At 38.2% G+C, this 15,944-nt stretch overlaps 1 protein-coding gene across 1 annotated transcript in view; it reads right to left on the bottom strand.

The window, feature by feature from the left end:
* Nucleotides 1–13,804, bottom strand: part of CPO (carboxypeptidase O) — a 30,834-nt gene extending 17,030 nt beyond the window's left edge. Inside the window, exons 1-3 of the mRNA XM_081583198.1 lie at nucleotides 13,737–13,804; nucleotides 3,813–3,912; nucleotides 1,513–1,614 (exon numbers count right to left, since the gene is read on the bottom strand). Coding sequence (XP_081439324.1) covers nucleotides 1,513–1,614; nucleotides 3,813–3,912; nucleotides 13,737–13,804 — 270 coding nt within the window. The remainder of the gene's footprint in view (nucleotides 1–1,512; nucleotides 1,615–3,812; nucleotides 3,913–13,736) is intronic.
* Between the last annotated feature and the right edge of the window lie 2,140 nt (nucleotides 13,805–15,944).

The following is a 15,944-nucleotide window of genomic DNA, read 5'->3' as shown; positions in this document are numbered from 1 at the left end:
TCCAGTTGTCAACTCTGCCTGTAACTTAGGATCATCTAGGGAGCTTTCAAGGGGTGCCTGGGACCCATCATGGAGCAATTAGCTCAGAATCTCTGTGAATGGGACCCAGTCATCAGTATTAAGCAATCAAGATTGAAAAATCACTGGTCCGAACCTGAGAGTCTATGGAAAAGTGGTTAATCAGCCTCAAACACTTTTCATTATGTCATATGCAAAAGGGGCAGAGAACTTTGGGACTGGCTTATTCCTCTGGCTATGCTGTGATCTGACTTTGTGACTTTGCACAAGTCACTTTACTTCTCTGGGTCTTTGTTCCCTCAGAAAATGAGAGAACCAAAAATAAAGGTTGTCTATAATGCTCAAATATTTTTCTGGAAAATAATGTGTTAAAGAAAGCTAAGCGCTAAAGAATTGATGCTTTTGAACTGTGGTGTTTGAGAAGACTCTTGAGAGTCCCTTGGACTACAAGGAGATCCAACCAGTCCATCCTAAAGGAGATCAGTCCTGGGTGTTCATTGGAAGGACTGATGTTGAAGCTGAAACTCCATACTTTGGCCACCTGATGCGAAGAACTGACTCATTTGAAGACTCTGATGCTGGGAAAGATTGAAGGCAGGAGGAGAAGGGGACGACAGAGGATGAGATGGTTTGATGGCATCACTGACTCAATGGACATGAGTACGAGTAAATTCTGGGAGTTGGTGATGGACGAGGAGGTCTGGCGTGCTGCAGTCCATGGGGCCGCAAAGAGTCGGACACGACTGAGCGACTGAACTGAACTGAACTGAACGTGTTAAAAAAAAACAATTTTGTAAAAACTCAAAAGCATGAAAAGTGAACTGGGGATTTTATCCTTATGCAGAGCATCCTTTCTGACCCTCCCACCTCAACTGTGGGAGTACTGGGGGCATCCAGGCCTTCATAGAACACAGTCTGGAAACCTCCCAGTCAGAACGTCTTAAGTCCTTTTCAGCTACCATCCGCAAGTCTAAGTTTCTCAGTTTTAGCAGGGACAAGGGAGGCCCAGCAGGAAGAAAACTAAGGAGTAAGTTCTTACTTCTGGGTCTTAGGTAATGCAGTGGTAAAGAATCCTAGTGCCAATGAAGGAGTCTGAAGAAATGCAGGTTTGATTTCTAGGTCAGGAGCATCCCCTAGAGAAGGAAATGGCAACCCACTCCAGTATTCTTGCCTGGGAAATCCCATGGACGGGGGAACCCAATGGGCTACAGTCCATGGAGCTGCAAAGAGTTGGACATGACTGAGCGACTGAGCAGGCAGGCCCATGGTGTCACCCAACCATTCCAAGTTCTCTTTACTTCCGAACATTTTTCCACCCAGATGATTAACATGTAAGCATTTACAAGTTGTTAATTTTAAAAGCCCAGTTTAGGGTGGAAAAGTCAGCATCTCTCTGTCCTGTCTCTTTAACCTTGTCTGTACTTCTGCCGGGAGCCCCTGAATAGTAAGCAAATATCCTTGGGTAAAGCTGCAACTCTCAGCCTTCTTACTCACCTTCAAATAATACAAGGGCCGGCTCTCAGAGGTCATTCCTAGGTAATGCTGTGTCACGACTTCCGTGTACTTCTCCCTTATCTCACTCATCCACTGGTAGATCTGAAACAGCCAGAGGGGAGTGAGGTTATCAATTAGAAGATCCTTTGCTTGCCTCTAATTAAGATAATTGCTTCTTTCATCAAGATACTGAACTCTCAACTCTTGGCTCTTCATTAGCACACAAATGGAAGACTAAACCAATGAATTGTAACTGTCCCTTCTCCCATATTCTTTAAAGATCTACTCCACCACCCAGGCTAGGACACCCTGTTGAACTTCACAAATAAATGATTGAGAATGATCAAGTTCAACAACGCAGGAGAGCATTTCTGAAACATTGTCCAATCACACAGTCTTCAAATAGCCACCAGACTTCTGGACTTTGCTCTGGAACTCAATCATGCCAGAAATTTCAGGATAAGCTTATTTTGTGGGATCTTCTTTGAATCCCCAAAATATCCTTCGTTAATGTCCATGGATCCAAAATTAGAGAAGAGTCTGGGTATGCCCCTTCACAGAACAGTGAAATTTCTAAATCAAAACCAAGTTAATAACTTTAAGGAGAGAATGAAATAAGGTCCTTTAAGGGTCCTTTAAGGGAGAAAGAAATAAGAAATTAATCAAGATAAGACATATTAGGACAGTCCTCAGCATATGATACCCTCTACATTCAATTTCTGTATAGAGCTGCTGCTGCTGCTGCTGCTAAGTCGCGTCAGTCGTGTCCGATTCTGTGCGATCCCATAGACGGCAGCCCACCAGGCTCCCCCGTCCCTGGGATTCTCCAGGCAAGAGTACTGGAGTGGGTTGCCATTTCCTTCTCCAGGGCATGAAAGTGAAAAGTGAAAGTGGAGTCGCTCAGTCGTGTCTGACTCAGTGACCCCATGGATGGACTGCAGCCCGCCAGGCTCCTCCGTTCACTGGATTTTCCAGGCAAGAGTACTGGAGTGGGGTGCCATTGCCTTCTCCTTCTGTATAGTAGAGTTATCTAAATGATAAGAATTATGGTAAATGATAATAATTAATTTGGCATAACAAATTCTATTTGAGAATTTCTGTGTCTCAATTGACTTTCATCTTAGCATGGAATATCTATGGATAAAATGCATTATTATAACAGTAATAATACTTAAGTGAGGGAAGAGATTAACAACTCATCACATGGGTACTATATGCTTTTCTGTGATGAGACTGGATCAGATGCAGGTGCCCTGAGTCCTGGGAGAGATATAAATAGCACATCACAGTCGCAGCTATCATTTTATTTATTGCTTCATCAGTAAAAGTATAGCCTATTTCATTTACTCTCACAACCAAGCTGCAGGAGAAGTACCACTATTCCTTTTTCATGTATAAGGAAAGGGAGGAACAAAGATTAAATACCTTGGACAAGGTCGCAGAGCAAGTAGCCAAGCCAAATATATCTCATCTCTGATACCAGCACGTACACTTCCCATGGGTCTTACTGGATCTTGTTAAAAATAAAAATCTAAGAGACTTTAGTATTTTGGGGTGAATGTTACAGAAGAAAGTGTAAATTCTTTCTTGTACTCTTTGAAAAAAAAATCTGGAAAATATTAATATATTCCCCAAGACTGAGGAAATAAGTGGCAAAGCCTGGCTGGAGGGCAACTTGGGCATTTAAATCAAAAATGTAAATGATTGTTTAACCCAGTAATTATAATTTTAGAAATTTATACTTCAAAAGAAGTGTTACATAATATCACATACATACACACACCGCATATATACTTTTTACTGTATCCAATTTCAGAAACCACTAAACATATCTTCATAGCAATACAAATATTTCTTTTGAGAGCTGTTGCCTGTGTTTCTTGTATCCTACCAGAAATACCACCCTTTCAGCTAAACAGGATTCAATCAGAAGGCTTCTCCACCCGTGTTTTATATCCGTGTAAACACTGATCCTGCCCTACTTAAAGCAGCTAAAAAAGTTGATGAACAAGAGTAACATTTAATTTTGATCCATGTTTACACTAGAAAAACTGGTTGGGGCATTCTTTTCCTTTTTTTTTTCTTTTGGTTGTTGATTTGCCTTTTTATTTCATATCACTAGATTTGTATCTTTAATGCTGATGGTCACAGGATGATGTTTGTGAATCCCTTGACCTCAGTGCACAGGCAAATCTCAACCTCTCATTTTGAGGCCCTCTGGTCTATAGATATTGACAGTGAACCATCCCTTGCCCACCGTAAAGCACCACCAACACCCCCCTCCATGTGTCCATGCTCACCTCCCCCATGGGGTGGTATCTGTTATAAGAATATGTCTCCAGGATCCTCCATGGACTCACTACTTTATCCACAACGTCTTGTCTCTGTTGTGTGAGGGATCTGCAAAGACAAAAAGCAGCAATGAAACCAAGATACCATGAGGGTTGGAAGGTTGATGATAAAAGTAGTAGAAACCAGGAGAAGGCAATGACAACCTACTCCAGTATTCTTGCCTGGAAAATCCCATGGATGGAGGAGCCTGGTGGGCTGCAGTCCATGGGGTCACTAAGAGTCGGACACGACTGAGTGACTTCACTTTCACTTTTCACTTTCATGCATTGGAGAAGGAAATGGCAACCCACTCCAGTGTTCTTGCCTGGAGAATCCCAGGGACGGGGGAGCCTGGTGGGCTGCCGTCTATGGGGTCGCACAGAGTCGGACAGCAGCAGCAGCAGTGGAAACCAACATGCACAGCACCTTAAGGACAGAAGTCAGTTCTCAAGTCTCGCCTCTGCAGCTTACTAACTGTGAGACCATGGGTACCACTGAGCCCCTCTGAGCTGCAGTTTCTTCATCTGCAGGTTGGGGACAGCCATTCCCACTCTGCAGAGAGGCTGGGATAATTCAGCAAGATGTTGTAGATAAGAACACTTTTTAAATTTGTAAAAGAAAGAATAACTAAGATTTATTGAACTAAAACTTACTGTGAGACATTCATTAGATTAGCCAATTTAAATCTCTCACTTTTCTGGAAAACTCTAAGATGAGGTAGTCTTTTTTTTTGCCACACTCTGAGGCATATGGACCCTGTTCCCGGACCAGGGATCAAACCCATGTTTCCTGAACTGGAAGGTGAAGTCTTAGCCCCTGGACCGCTGGTTAAGTCCTAAGATAAGGTATTTTCTTTTTAAAGAAATAATTTTATTTATTTATTTTTGGCTGCACTGGGTCTTTGTGTTGCTACAAGTGGGCTTTCTCTAGTTGCTGTGAGCAGGGGCTATATTCTAGTTGCAGTGCTGGCGTTTCTCATTGCAGTGGCTTCTCTTGTTACAGCTCCCAGGTTCTAAAGCATAGGCCCAATAGTTGTGGCACACGGGCTTAGTTGCTCCACAGCACACCGAATCTTCCCAGACCGGGGATCAAACTAAATCTCTTGCATTTGCAGGTAGATTTTTTACCACTGAGCCACCAGGGAAGCCCCAAAGTATTTTTATTACCCCCATTTCAGAGATGAAGAAATTGAGTCACAGGGAAAGTATTATTAGGACTTAAACTCTGACAGCCTGAGTAAAAAGCCTAAAGCATTAACTACAATACTGTATACAGTTGTAAGAATCTTAATGCAATGGTTTATATTTTTTAAAAACAAGTTTTGTTTTTTAGAGGAGTTTTAGGTTCACAGCAAAATTGGATGAAAAGTACTGAGAGTTCCTATATACTTACTGTTCCCTGCCCCCTCCAACACACACAACCTCCCCCATTACCAGCATCCCACACCAGAGCAGTCTATTTGTTATAATAAACCTACATAGACACATCATTATTTCCCAAAGTCCATAGGTTACATGAGGGTTCACTCTTGCTGTTGCACATTCTATGGATTTGGACAAATGTATAATGACATGTACCCACCATTATATTAATAGTATCATACAGAAGAGCTTCACTGCCCTAGAAATCTTCTCTGATCTGCCTATGCATCTTTCCCTCCCACCTAACCCCTGGCAACCACTGATCTTTTCAGTTTTAGTTTTGCCTTTTATAGAATGTCATGTAGTTGGAATCATACAGCATGTGGCCTTTTCAGATTGGTTTCCTTCACTTAGTAATATGTATTTAACTTTCTTTAATGTCTTTTTAGGGCTTGATAGTTCATTTCTTTTTGTGTGTGCTAAGTTGCTTCAGTTGTGTCCAACTCTGAGCAACCCTATGGACTGTAGCCCTCCAGGCTCCTCTGTCCATGGGGATTCTCCAGGCAAGAATACTGGAGTGGATTGCTGTGCCCTCCTCCAAGGGATCGTCCCATCCCAGGATTGAACCCAGGTCTCTTATGTCTCCTGCCTTGACAGGCAGGTTTTTAGAGCTGTCTGATGTTCTACTGTCTATATTACCACAGTTATAGCCACTTGGTGGCTTCCAAGTTTTGCAAGTTATGAGTAAAGCTGCCATAGACAGCTGTGTGCAGTGTTTTGTGGACGTAAGTTTTCAATTCATTTGCATCATACCATGGAGCATGTTTGCTAGATCATATGGCAAGAGTATGTTCAATTTTGTAAGAAACTACCAAATGGTCTTCCAGAGTGACTGAAGTGACTGTGCCATTTCGCATTCTCTCCAGCAATGTTTCCTATGTTTATTTGCCACCTGTGCATCTTCTTTGGTGAGATGTGTCCATTCGGGTCCTTGGTCCATTTTTAAAATCGGGTTGTCTCTTTGTTATTGTTAACAAAGAGTTCTTTAGTGTTTTAGATAACTGTGCTTTATCAGATATGTCTTCTGTAAATATTTTCTCTCACTTTGTGGCTTGTCTTCTCCTTCTCTTGACATTATCTTTTGAAGAAGTTTTTAATTTTAATAAAGTACAGGTTATCAATTATTTACTTCATGGTTCATGTCTTTGGTGATGTATTTAAAAAATCATCACTATTCCCAAATTTATCTAGGCTTTCTCCTACATTATCTTCTAGGAGTTTTATGGTTTTACATTTTACATTTTTTAGGTCTATAATCCATTTTGAGTTAATTTTTGTAAAGAATGTAGGTCTGTGTCTAGATTCACTTTTTTTGTGTGTGTGGATGCCCAATTGTTCCAGCACCATTTATTGGATTTTTTCAAATTATTTTTTTCTGCATCTACTGACATGATCACGTGATTTTTAAATTTTTAGCCTATTGATGTAATGGATTACATTAATTGGTTATCTAATGTTAAACTAGCCTTGCATATCTGGGATAAATTCAGTCAGTGGACATGGTGTATAATTCATTTTATACGTTTTTGGATTTAATTTGCTAGTGTTTTGTAGTGGATTTTTACATCTATGTTCATGAGAGATATTGATCTGTAATATTTTTTCCCTCATGATGTCTTTAACTGGTTTTGATATTTGGTTGGCCTCAAAGAATGAATTAAAAAGCATTCCCTATGCTTCTATTTTTTGGATGAGATTGTAGAGATATAATTTTTTCCTTAAATATTTCATAGAATTCACCAGTGAACCCATCTGGGCTTGGTACTTTCTGTTTTGTAGGGTTATTAATTATTGATTCAATTTCTATAATATATATTGTTTGTTGCTTAGTTGCTAAGTCATGCCTGACTCTTTTGTGACCCCGTGGACTGTAGCCCACCAGATTCCTCTGTCCTTGGGATTTCCCAGGCAAGAATAATGGAGTGGATTGGGTTGCCATTTCCTTCTCCAGTGGATCTTCCCAACTCAGGGATAGAACACAGGTCTCCTGCATGGGCAGATGGATTCTTTACCACTGAGCCACCTGGGAAGCCCATACTAGACATAGGCCTAGGTAGTAGATTGCCATGTATGGCTTATATTTTAACAAACAGTTTGATAAAAGTATTCAAGGCCTCTCCTTTGTGCCAGATATTGTGCCAGAACAATAATGTGCACTATATGATTTATCCTCATTACAACTCTGTGAAAAGTCATCATCCATGTTAACCACACAAATGTTTGAAGAATGTTTTGGTTCCCTAACTAAAAGTCTTTACCTAAGTTAAAAGTAGGGTTATATTTTCATTATGAGAGCATAGTCATTGATCATTCATTTACCCAATAACTATATTTGGAGTGATTTCTTTCTATGTTAATAGCACTAGGATGTGAATTTTTGGTGAAGCTAGGTTGTGAACTTTTGGATAGAGAGAAAGAAATGTGTTAGTGATCTACTTAGCTAATGTTTCAATGATTTTATCTATTTTCTCACATTTTTTTTCTCTGAACATTCTGGCATTATATTTAGTCTCATTTTATAATCTGTAAAATGGGAATAATACCTTTCCAAGGGATTCTTATGAGGATTAAATTAGTTAGTCCATGTTTTAAAATAAGCTAATTTCTGGAACTTAATTAATGCTTAATGTGTGTTAAAACACAATAGCAATTCAAAACAATGCTAAGTAAAATCCCTATTTTGCTACAATAATATTGAAAATAACAATTATATGAAGAATAATTTAGCCATCTAACTGATATTATCTTCAAACAATATCAAACTACAAAATATTTTGATAGAATCAATTAAAACTCAAGTTCCATTTACATCTATATAACTCCAATGTAGAACTGACTACATGTAATTTTTTAATCTGTTCAATTAACACCATGTACCATAATAATCACCCACTGTAGTAGAAATCAATTTCTCTACACAATGCCATGATTTTAATTGTTACTAATATTAATAATAATAATCTGAACTTAGCAGAAGCTTTTTATCTTCAAAACTGTAAATGTTTTATTGTTAAATGAGTAGTACTTCATTTAGCTTGTCCACGAATAGCTCACAAGATATGATTGTCTAGATAATTAGTTAAAACAATGAGATGAATTTTAAAAGGAGATTACAAGAGACAAATGCTATTAAAATTGTAATTGTTGTGGAGCAATACACTTTTCCAGTCAAGGATGCATTTCTAATGCTTATCATTTATTTGATTTTTTAAGAAAACCAGAGTGCTTCAGAATGAACAATTTCAGTTTAAAAATACTATAAGTGTAATATGTTGAGGCTGATTATTTACAAAACATATTATCATTTTTATAAAGAAAATACATACATCTCTTGGTGTGTTTAAAATTAAAAAAATTTCAACTTACCCATAAATTTCCAGAAGCTCATTTCATCTGCTATTATCAAATAATCATCTAGTATATATATGTTATATTAACGTTTGTTAACTCTTATTGGGCACTATATTCTAGGCACCAGTCTAAACATTTGCATTATTATCTTATCTAATTCATTCAACAACCCAACAGGTAGGCACCCTTGGGACACTATGCAAAAGTGATAACACAGTAATAGTAATAGAATATAGATTTCTTCCTTACAGAGCTTAAAATCTACTTAAGGAAGTGAGATATAAATATATGAAAAGCAAAATAACTTAGCTGTTAAAAAATATAAAGTGAGGTATAATAAGCTAGAGCCTAACCACCAATTAAATAGTGCACTAAGTGTATTGAGGACAGGAGAGGGAGAATTCCAAACTGAAGGGTAGCTGGTAATAATAAAAACCAATATTTTACAAGCAATTATGCATGTCAGCACTGTTCTAACTCTATATGTAATTCTAACAACAATCCTTAAGGTAAATACTAGTATCCTAGGTTGTTGGATTTTTTTTTTTTCTCCTCTGAAGATTTTGTTACAGAGGCTAAATTAGACATTTGCCCACGTGCTAAATCGCTTGAGTCGTGTCCGACTCTTTGCGACCCCATGGGCTGTAGCCTGCCAGGCTCCTCTGTCCATGGGATTCTCCAGGCAAGAATACTAGAGTGGGTTGCCATGCCCTCCTCCAGGGGATCATTCTGACTTTGGGATCCAACCCACGAATCTCACATCTACCTGCATTGGCGGGGGGTTCTTTACCACTAGCGCCACCTGGGAAGCCAAATTATAGATTTATTATACTCTAGAAAATATGCATAAAAATGTTTCTTAGCCTATTTTTTAAATTATCAATCTCTAATTTGGACTACAAAGAAAGCTAAATAAGTATTAGCACTATAAATGCATCGGGACCTAGTTTCAGTGCTTTTGCAGAATGGGGAGAGGAGAGGAAATGAAGCTAATGAGAAGAGTCTTTTCAGCCCTTCCTTCTCACTCCTCACACTGGCTGTCCACCTGGGAAAGGAGATCACTGCAGATGCTTTCCTGTGGGGTTGGGACCAGGGATGGTGGTTGTTCAAGGCAACACAGTTCTTTCCATCACATAGTTCAGCAAAAGTCTGTTTCGATCACAGTCATCTACTTGGTGACACAGGAAAGTGAGTACACTAAACTAAAAGGCGGTCCTGGCAGCTGCTGAATTCCTGTTTCATCTGAGCTGGTATTCCCAGGCGATTTCACAATATGGAAGGGAATAAATGAAAGGTCACTGGACACTATCAAGCACCAACCTTCAACTTTGCCCCAGTTAAGTGTCTGGAAAATGTGTGAGTATGATGCCTCCTAAGCCCAGCATTGAATGACTGGGTGCATACAATATGCAAAAACAAGTGAACCATATGAGATTTGAATGAAAACCCTTAATATTAGAAGTGCTGATCATTTTACATGAAATTAAACACAATACTTATATCTCAAAACCCCAAATGTTACTTAGTTCAAGCAACATATAAACCATATACTTAGAAAAGGCAGCTTCCTGTTTCTAGGCAATTTCTTGGGTGATGCATAATACATGTAGAGAGGGAAGGAAAAAGCTGGCTAATCCCCCGAATTATCGCCAGTCTCATCTCATGATCAAATGAAAACATTATTGTACTTTGTGTATTCTTTTTGAATAGGAATTCATAAAATGTTTAACAGAGAAAATGATCTCTTGGGGTACATTATTAATAAATACTGCAGATCAAAGATTGTCTGATGAAATTTTTTTTGGAATGTTGAAAGAGGCAAAAAATCCTAATGTATATCGAGGCAAATTTTGTATTTAAATACCTAGGAAACAGTTACATGAATATTTCATGACAGTAATGTATTTTCATTTTTTTTCTTTCTTACAAAATTAACATTTGCTTATAAGTGGAAAATTTAGGAAGTACAGAGAGAAGAAAAATAGAAAAGAGAAGGAAGGAATAATCCTCCCATCTTCCTGAGTTAACCACTGCTGATATTTTGACATATTTCCCTTCAGGCTTTTATCAGTGCATATTTTTTCATAAACACAGTGCAAATTATATCTATATATAATTTTTATTTGCTTCTTTTTATTATATATTCTACCAGAGACATTTTCTCAAAGTAATAGAAACTCATTGTAATTATTTTTATTGACTGCATAGTATTTGACAGTAATTACTGGCGCTTCCCAGGTGGTGTTAGTGGTAAAGAACCCACCTGCCAATGCAGGACATGTAAGAGATGGGGGTTCAATCCCCAGGTTGGGAAGACACCTTGGAGGAGGGCATGGCAACCCACTCCAGTATTCTTACCCGGAAAATTCCACGGACAGAGGAGCCTGGTGGGCTACAGTCCAAGGGGTCACAAAGAGTGAGACATGACTGAGCATGCGGAAGCATCCATCCTTGATTCATAGTGCTAGATCCAAATGATTCTACATATTGGGAGTATGTAATATATATATTAGACCACCTCCCTAAATGATCAAGGGAAAGATTACAAAGCTTGTTGCCATCCTTGTTAATTGTAGATTTTCTGGACTACTATTACATCACACAAAGTACATAAGGAGGATCAAAAATGGCAGCAAACCTATGTTTTGAGTTGGTAAGAGCCATATGAAAGTGGACATTATTTTATGTCAGTAAATAATAACGAAAATGAAGACCATCAACAAGGACCAGGACTAGCAGATTTGAAATGTTTTGCTCAAGTGCTGGGATGAGGAGCTGTGCACTGGAAGCCATCTTGTCTGATTCCCCATGTCTGAGCCAGATCACTTTCATAATTTGATTTGGGCTTGTCAATCATTTTTAAAATAAAAATTTTATGTATCTCCTTTGTAGATATTTGCAAAATGAAGAATAATTGAGGGAAAAGGAAAAGAATTACCAGCCAAAGATAGCAGTGTCCATTTTGGTACATATCTGGTTTCTTCTATTTTTTTAAGTATTTTTATTACATTTTGTATTCTACATCTTTTTTTTAGCATAAAACATGTCTTTTCCCATACTATTGATTTTTTCATAGTTATTATTCTAATGGACAAATAATATCCCACTATTATTTATCTAATGGATAAATAATATCCCACAGTGGGATAAATAATATCACACTGTCATATGTCATGTATCAATATTTACATATTTAATATGGGGCACATGGGTTGTTTCCAAATGTTATAATATTTAATATCATGTTTATTTTATAAATAAAGCTATATCTCAGTGCATATGATTCTTTCCATAGTTTTTTTTCTCAGTATAAATTTACAGAAGAAGGAATACTGGCTGAAAGAATATGTAAGTTTGAAGGTTTGTGATATTTTAAGCAAATTTTTTTTTCCAATCAAAGTCCTGTGACATATGTAAGTCTTTGTCTCTGATTATGAATGAAGAATCTCAGAAGACAAGATAAATGCAGTATCTATATGAAACCCAGTAAAGTAATGAAAACATGAGATGGTGATGTCCAAACAGCTTTAGGTATCACATAGATCCTGGACTTCCTTTATATATTTGAAATCAGACTGTCTATGAAGCTGAGGGACAGGCTGAGGTCACACAGTAATCTGGGACAAAAATTGGATTGGATTTCTCTGTTCAGTGAGAGCATGTTTGCTGCAGGATTTGATTAAACATGAAACTAAAAAGGAAACACTGTTTATAACCACACATGCATGATGAGATATATTAAATGTGCAGAATAAAAACTATGTATAATATTAATAAAGGAAAATATACTTTATGTTAAAACTACACATACACACAATGTTTAATATATGTTATATATTCAAAAAAGTTATTCATTATGAGTGCAGAAAGAACACAAAATGGGCAAATGACGTGAATGAGCAATTTATAAACTGATAAAATGAGTAATAAATAAGACAAAATACTTAACCTTATAAGAAATCAACAAAATGAAAAATGAGTAACTGTGGGTATTTTTCACTTGTCAAATTGGAAAATGCTTAAAAAGTGCTTTCATACACTGTAGTTGGAAGTGTAAACTGATGCAATTTTTCTGGAGGGCACTTTGGCAATATGTAGCAAGATTCTTGAGCTTTTTGCAGCTTTTAACCCAGTGATTCCACTTCTTATAACTTATATTAGGGAAATAATCAAAGATTTGCAACAATAACAACAAAAATTATCATATGGCTGGATGTGCATCGCAGCATTATGTATAAAATGACAGTAGAAATCATTCTGCCTTATAGGGTAGCAATGATGGAATATTATTAGTGATTGCATTATGCTTTCAATAAGTTATGAATGCCGTAAGAAATTTTGTATAAGACAACTGAAAAATGTTTGCAGTAGTACTATATGCTTAATCAGCTATCTCACTATCTATTCAAAAACATTAACAGTAATTATGTTTTAGTGAAATTGTTTGGTAGTTTTAAACACTTGAAACATTTTCTGAATAATTAGAATAATGTGATTTATCAATGGAGAAATTATGTAAATGAGGGATATAGAATTTTCATTACAGTTTTCTTTTATTAATTACAAAATATGACATATCTATTGGTATTTATCATATAGTGTGCTAGGAAACCTTTGTTGAAGATCTATATATTTATTTAAAGTTTATTAGAGTAATGCTCTAGCTCGCTCCAGTATTCTTGCCTGGAGAATCCCATGGACAGAGGAGCCTGGTGGGATATGATGCATGGGGTTGCAAAGGGTTGGACATGACTGAAGTAACTTATCAGCAGCAGAAGCAGAGTAATGCTCAGTTTGATTCCTGGGTTGGGAAGAGCCCCTGGAAAAGTATTCTCGCCTGGAGAATTCCATGGACAGAGGAGCTTGGCAAGCTACAGTCCATGCGGTTGCAAAGAGCCAGACATGACTGAGTGGCTAACACACACACACACACACACACACACACACACACACAGAGTAATGTTCAATGATAAAATTTCAGTCATTATTTTCTCATCTCATGGTGGTGTGTGTAAATGGACAGGAAGAGTGGAGAATCCAACTGCACTGATCTTGAAAAGAAGCTTTCCGTTTAGACAATCCAAATCATATCAGTCAGCCCTCCTTCCACTTCATACTCACCTATCATATCCCAACCAACCAGGAACCAGCATACCCAACAGGTAAAAGGTTCCAAGCAGAGGTTTCATTCTTCTGCAAAGAGAGCTAGAAAATCCTGTGCTTCTCCTGCAGGTCAGTGGATCCTGTGTCTCTGAGAATGCATAAGGACATAGGCTCCCACAATCAAGATAAGATAAGTCAGTTACTGGATGTCTCAGCAGAAGTTAATATGTGAGCAGTTGCTTCATTAACTCCATCATGTCTTCAAACAACGTTTTTTTAATAGTGGAAAATTATTTGACTTTTTTCTCCTTTAAAACCAACTTTATCAAAGCTCTTGGCTCCCCCAGATCCAGAAAGAAGTTTCTTCCCTGTGTAAAGTCTTCAGTTCTAGGAATCCCCATCACCTATACTTAAGAGCAGCCTACTCCTGCTCTTTCTTCCACACAGGTCACTGAGTGTAATAGGGGGTGTGTCTTCTGCTCTGGTCATGGTGGGCATGATTATTATTCAGGATCTTCACTTCGCTCTGCAATCTAAGGCTTTATCTGGGGTCAAATGTCTTCTTTTGTTCTGATGGACCACATCATCAGCTTCTTAAACAAACCCAGGTCTCTCCATATCTGAGCAATGAAAATGTTTTAAATCCTTTCCCAAGTGGATTTCCCCATACATTCTTCTTACATAAAAGTCTCTTGTCAGACACTGCCTCCCACCTCCATGTTTTTAGACAAACCCAGGATATGCCTCGAATCTCAAACAGTGACCAGTAAAACAAAGGTTCAAGTTAAGATTACTGATAAAAGTCTAACTGAGCTAGGCAAATTTTAGTGCAGAGACGTAAAGGGTTTAAACAGAGTTCTTAGCATTTGGGTTGTGTGTGTGTTCATTGTTCAGTTGTGTCTGATGCTATGCAGTCCCAACAGACTCCTCTGCCAATGGAATTCTCCAGGAGATCTTCCTGACTTAGGAATTGAATCCGGGTCTCCTGCATTGCAGGCAGATTCTTTACCATCTGAGTCACCAGGGAAGCTCAGCAGTAAAGAATCCGCCTGCAATTCAGGAGACACAGGAGACACGGGTTCAATCCCTGAAATAGGAAGATCCCCTACAGGAGGAAGTGGCAACCCACTTCCTGAAAAACCTTGCCTGAAAAATCACATGGACAGAGGAAAGTAGCTGACTATAGTCCAAAGGGTCACAAAGAGTCAGACACAACTGAACCAGTAAGCATCTCCCCTCATGGTGGGGGTTAGGGTTCTAGCATTTGGGGATCCATCTAAATCCTTTGCCATGTATGATCATTCATCCATTCAAAATGTAATGAGTACTCACCAGGTACCAAGCACTATTACAAAGATCAATACATACAAGATGAATGAGGTTCTTTAAATGGAATTCACAGTAGAATTGAGAAGAGAATAAGCAAGTTCACAAACAAATAATACAATTTTGGGTAAAGGAAATCAAAGTAAGGAAAGATATGGGCCAAGAATATATTGAGATAGAGAGCCATTCCTGATGTAAGACAGTTCTGAATGATGTGGTTCTTCAAAGTTCTGTAGAAAAGGTATTTTAAGTAAAGGGGGGCAAACGTGTAGGGAAGAAATGAGCTTAGTGTGATAGAGGAACTGGAAGAAAATCAGTGTTTAAGTGAAGTGGGAGCAAGAGAGAGTGATGGAAAATGAGGTCTGAGACCTAGGCAAGAGCCAGATCTTGTAGAAACCATGGACCACAGTATGGACTTTGGATTTTATTCTAAGAAATCATTGAACAAGTTGTGTTTTGATATTTTGTTTTTATTTTTAATTAATCTTATTGATGTAAAGTTGCTTTACAATGTTGTGCTGGGCTACCCAGGTGCCACTAGTGGTAAAAACCTGCCTGCCAATGTGGGAGACATAACAGACATGGGTTCCATCCCTGGGTCAGGAAGGTCCCCTGGAGGTGGGCATGGCAACCCACTCCAGTATTCTTGCCTGGAGAACCCCATGGACAGAGGGAAATGGCCAACTAGAGTTCATAAGGTCGCAGAGTCAGACATCACTGAAGGGACCACACACGTATGCTGTGTTAGTTTCTACTGTATAGCAAAATCAATCAATCATATTTACACATATATACCATCCCTTTTGGATTTCCTTCCCATTCAGGTCACCACTATGGATGGAGGTTCATAACACTGTACAGGAGGTAGTGATCAAAACCATTCCCAAGAAAAAGAAATGC

This window comes from Giraffa tippelskirchi, chromosome 3 (assembly GCF_054371585.1).
Source record: "Giraffa tippelskirchi isolate mGirTip1 chromosome 3, T2T-mGirTip1v1.2.pri, whole genome shotgun sequence".
NCBI lineage: Eukaryota > Metazoa > Chordata > Mammalia > Artiodactyla > Giraffidae > Giraffa > Giraffa tippelskirchi.
The sequence above is the reverse complement of the archived record's forward strand: the minus strand, read 5'-3'. Positions and strand labels throughout refer to the sequence as shown.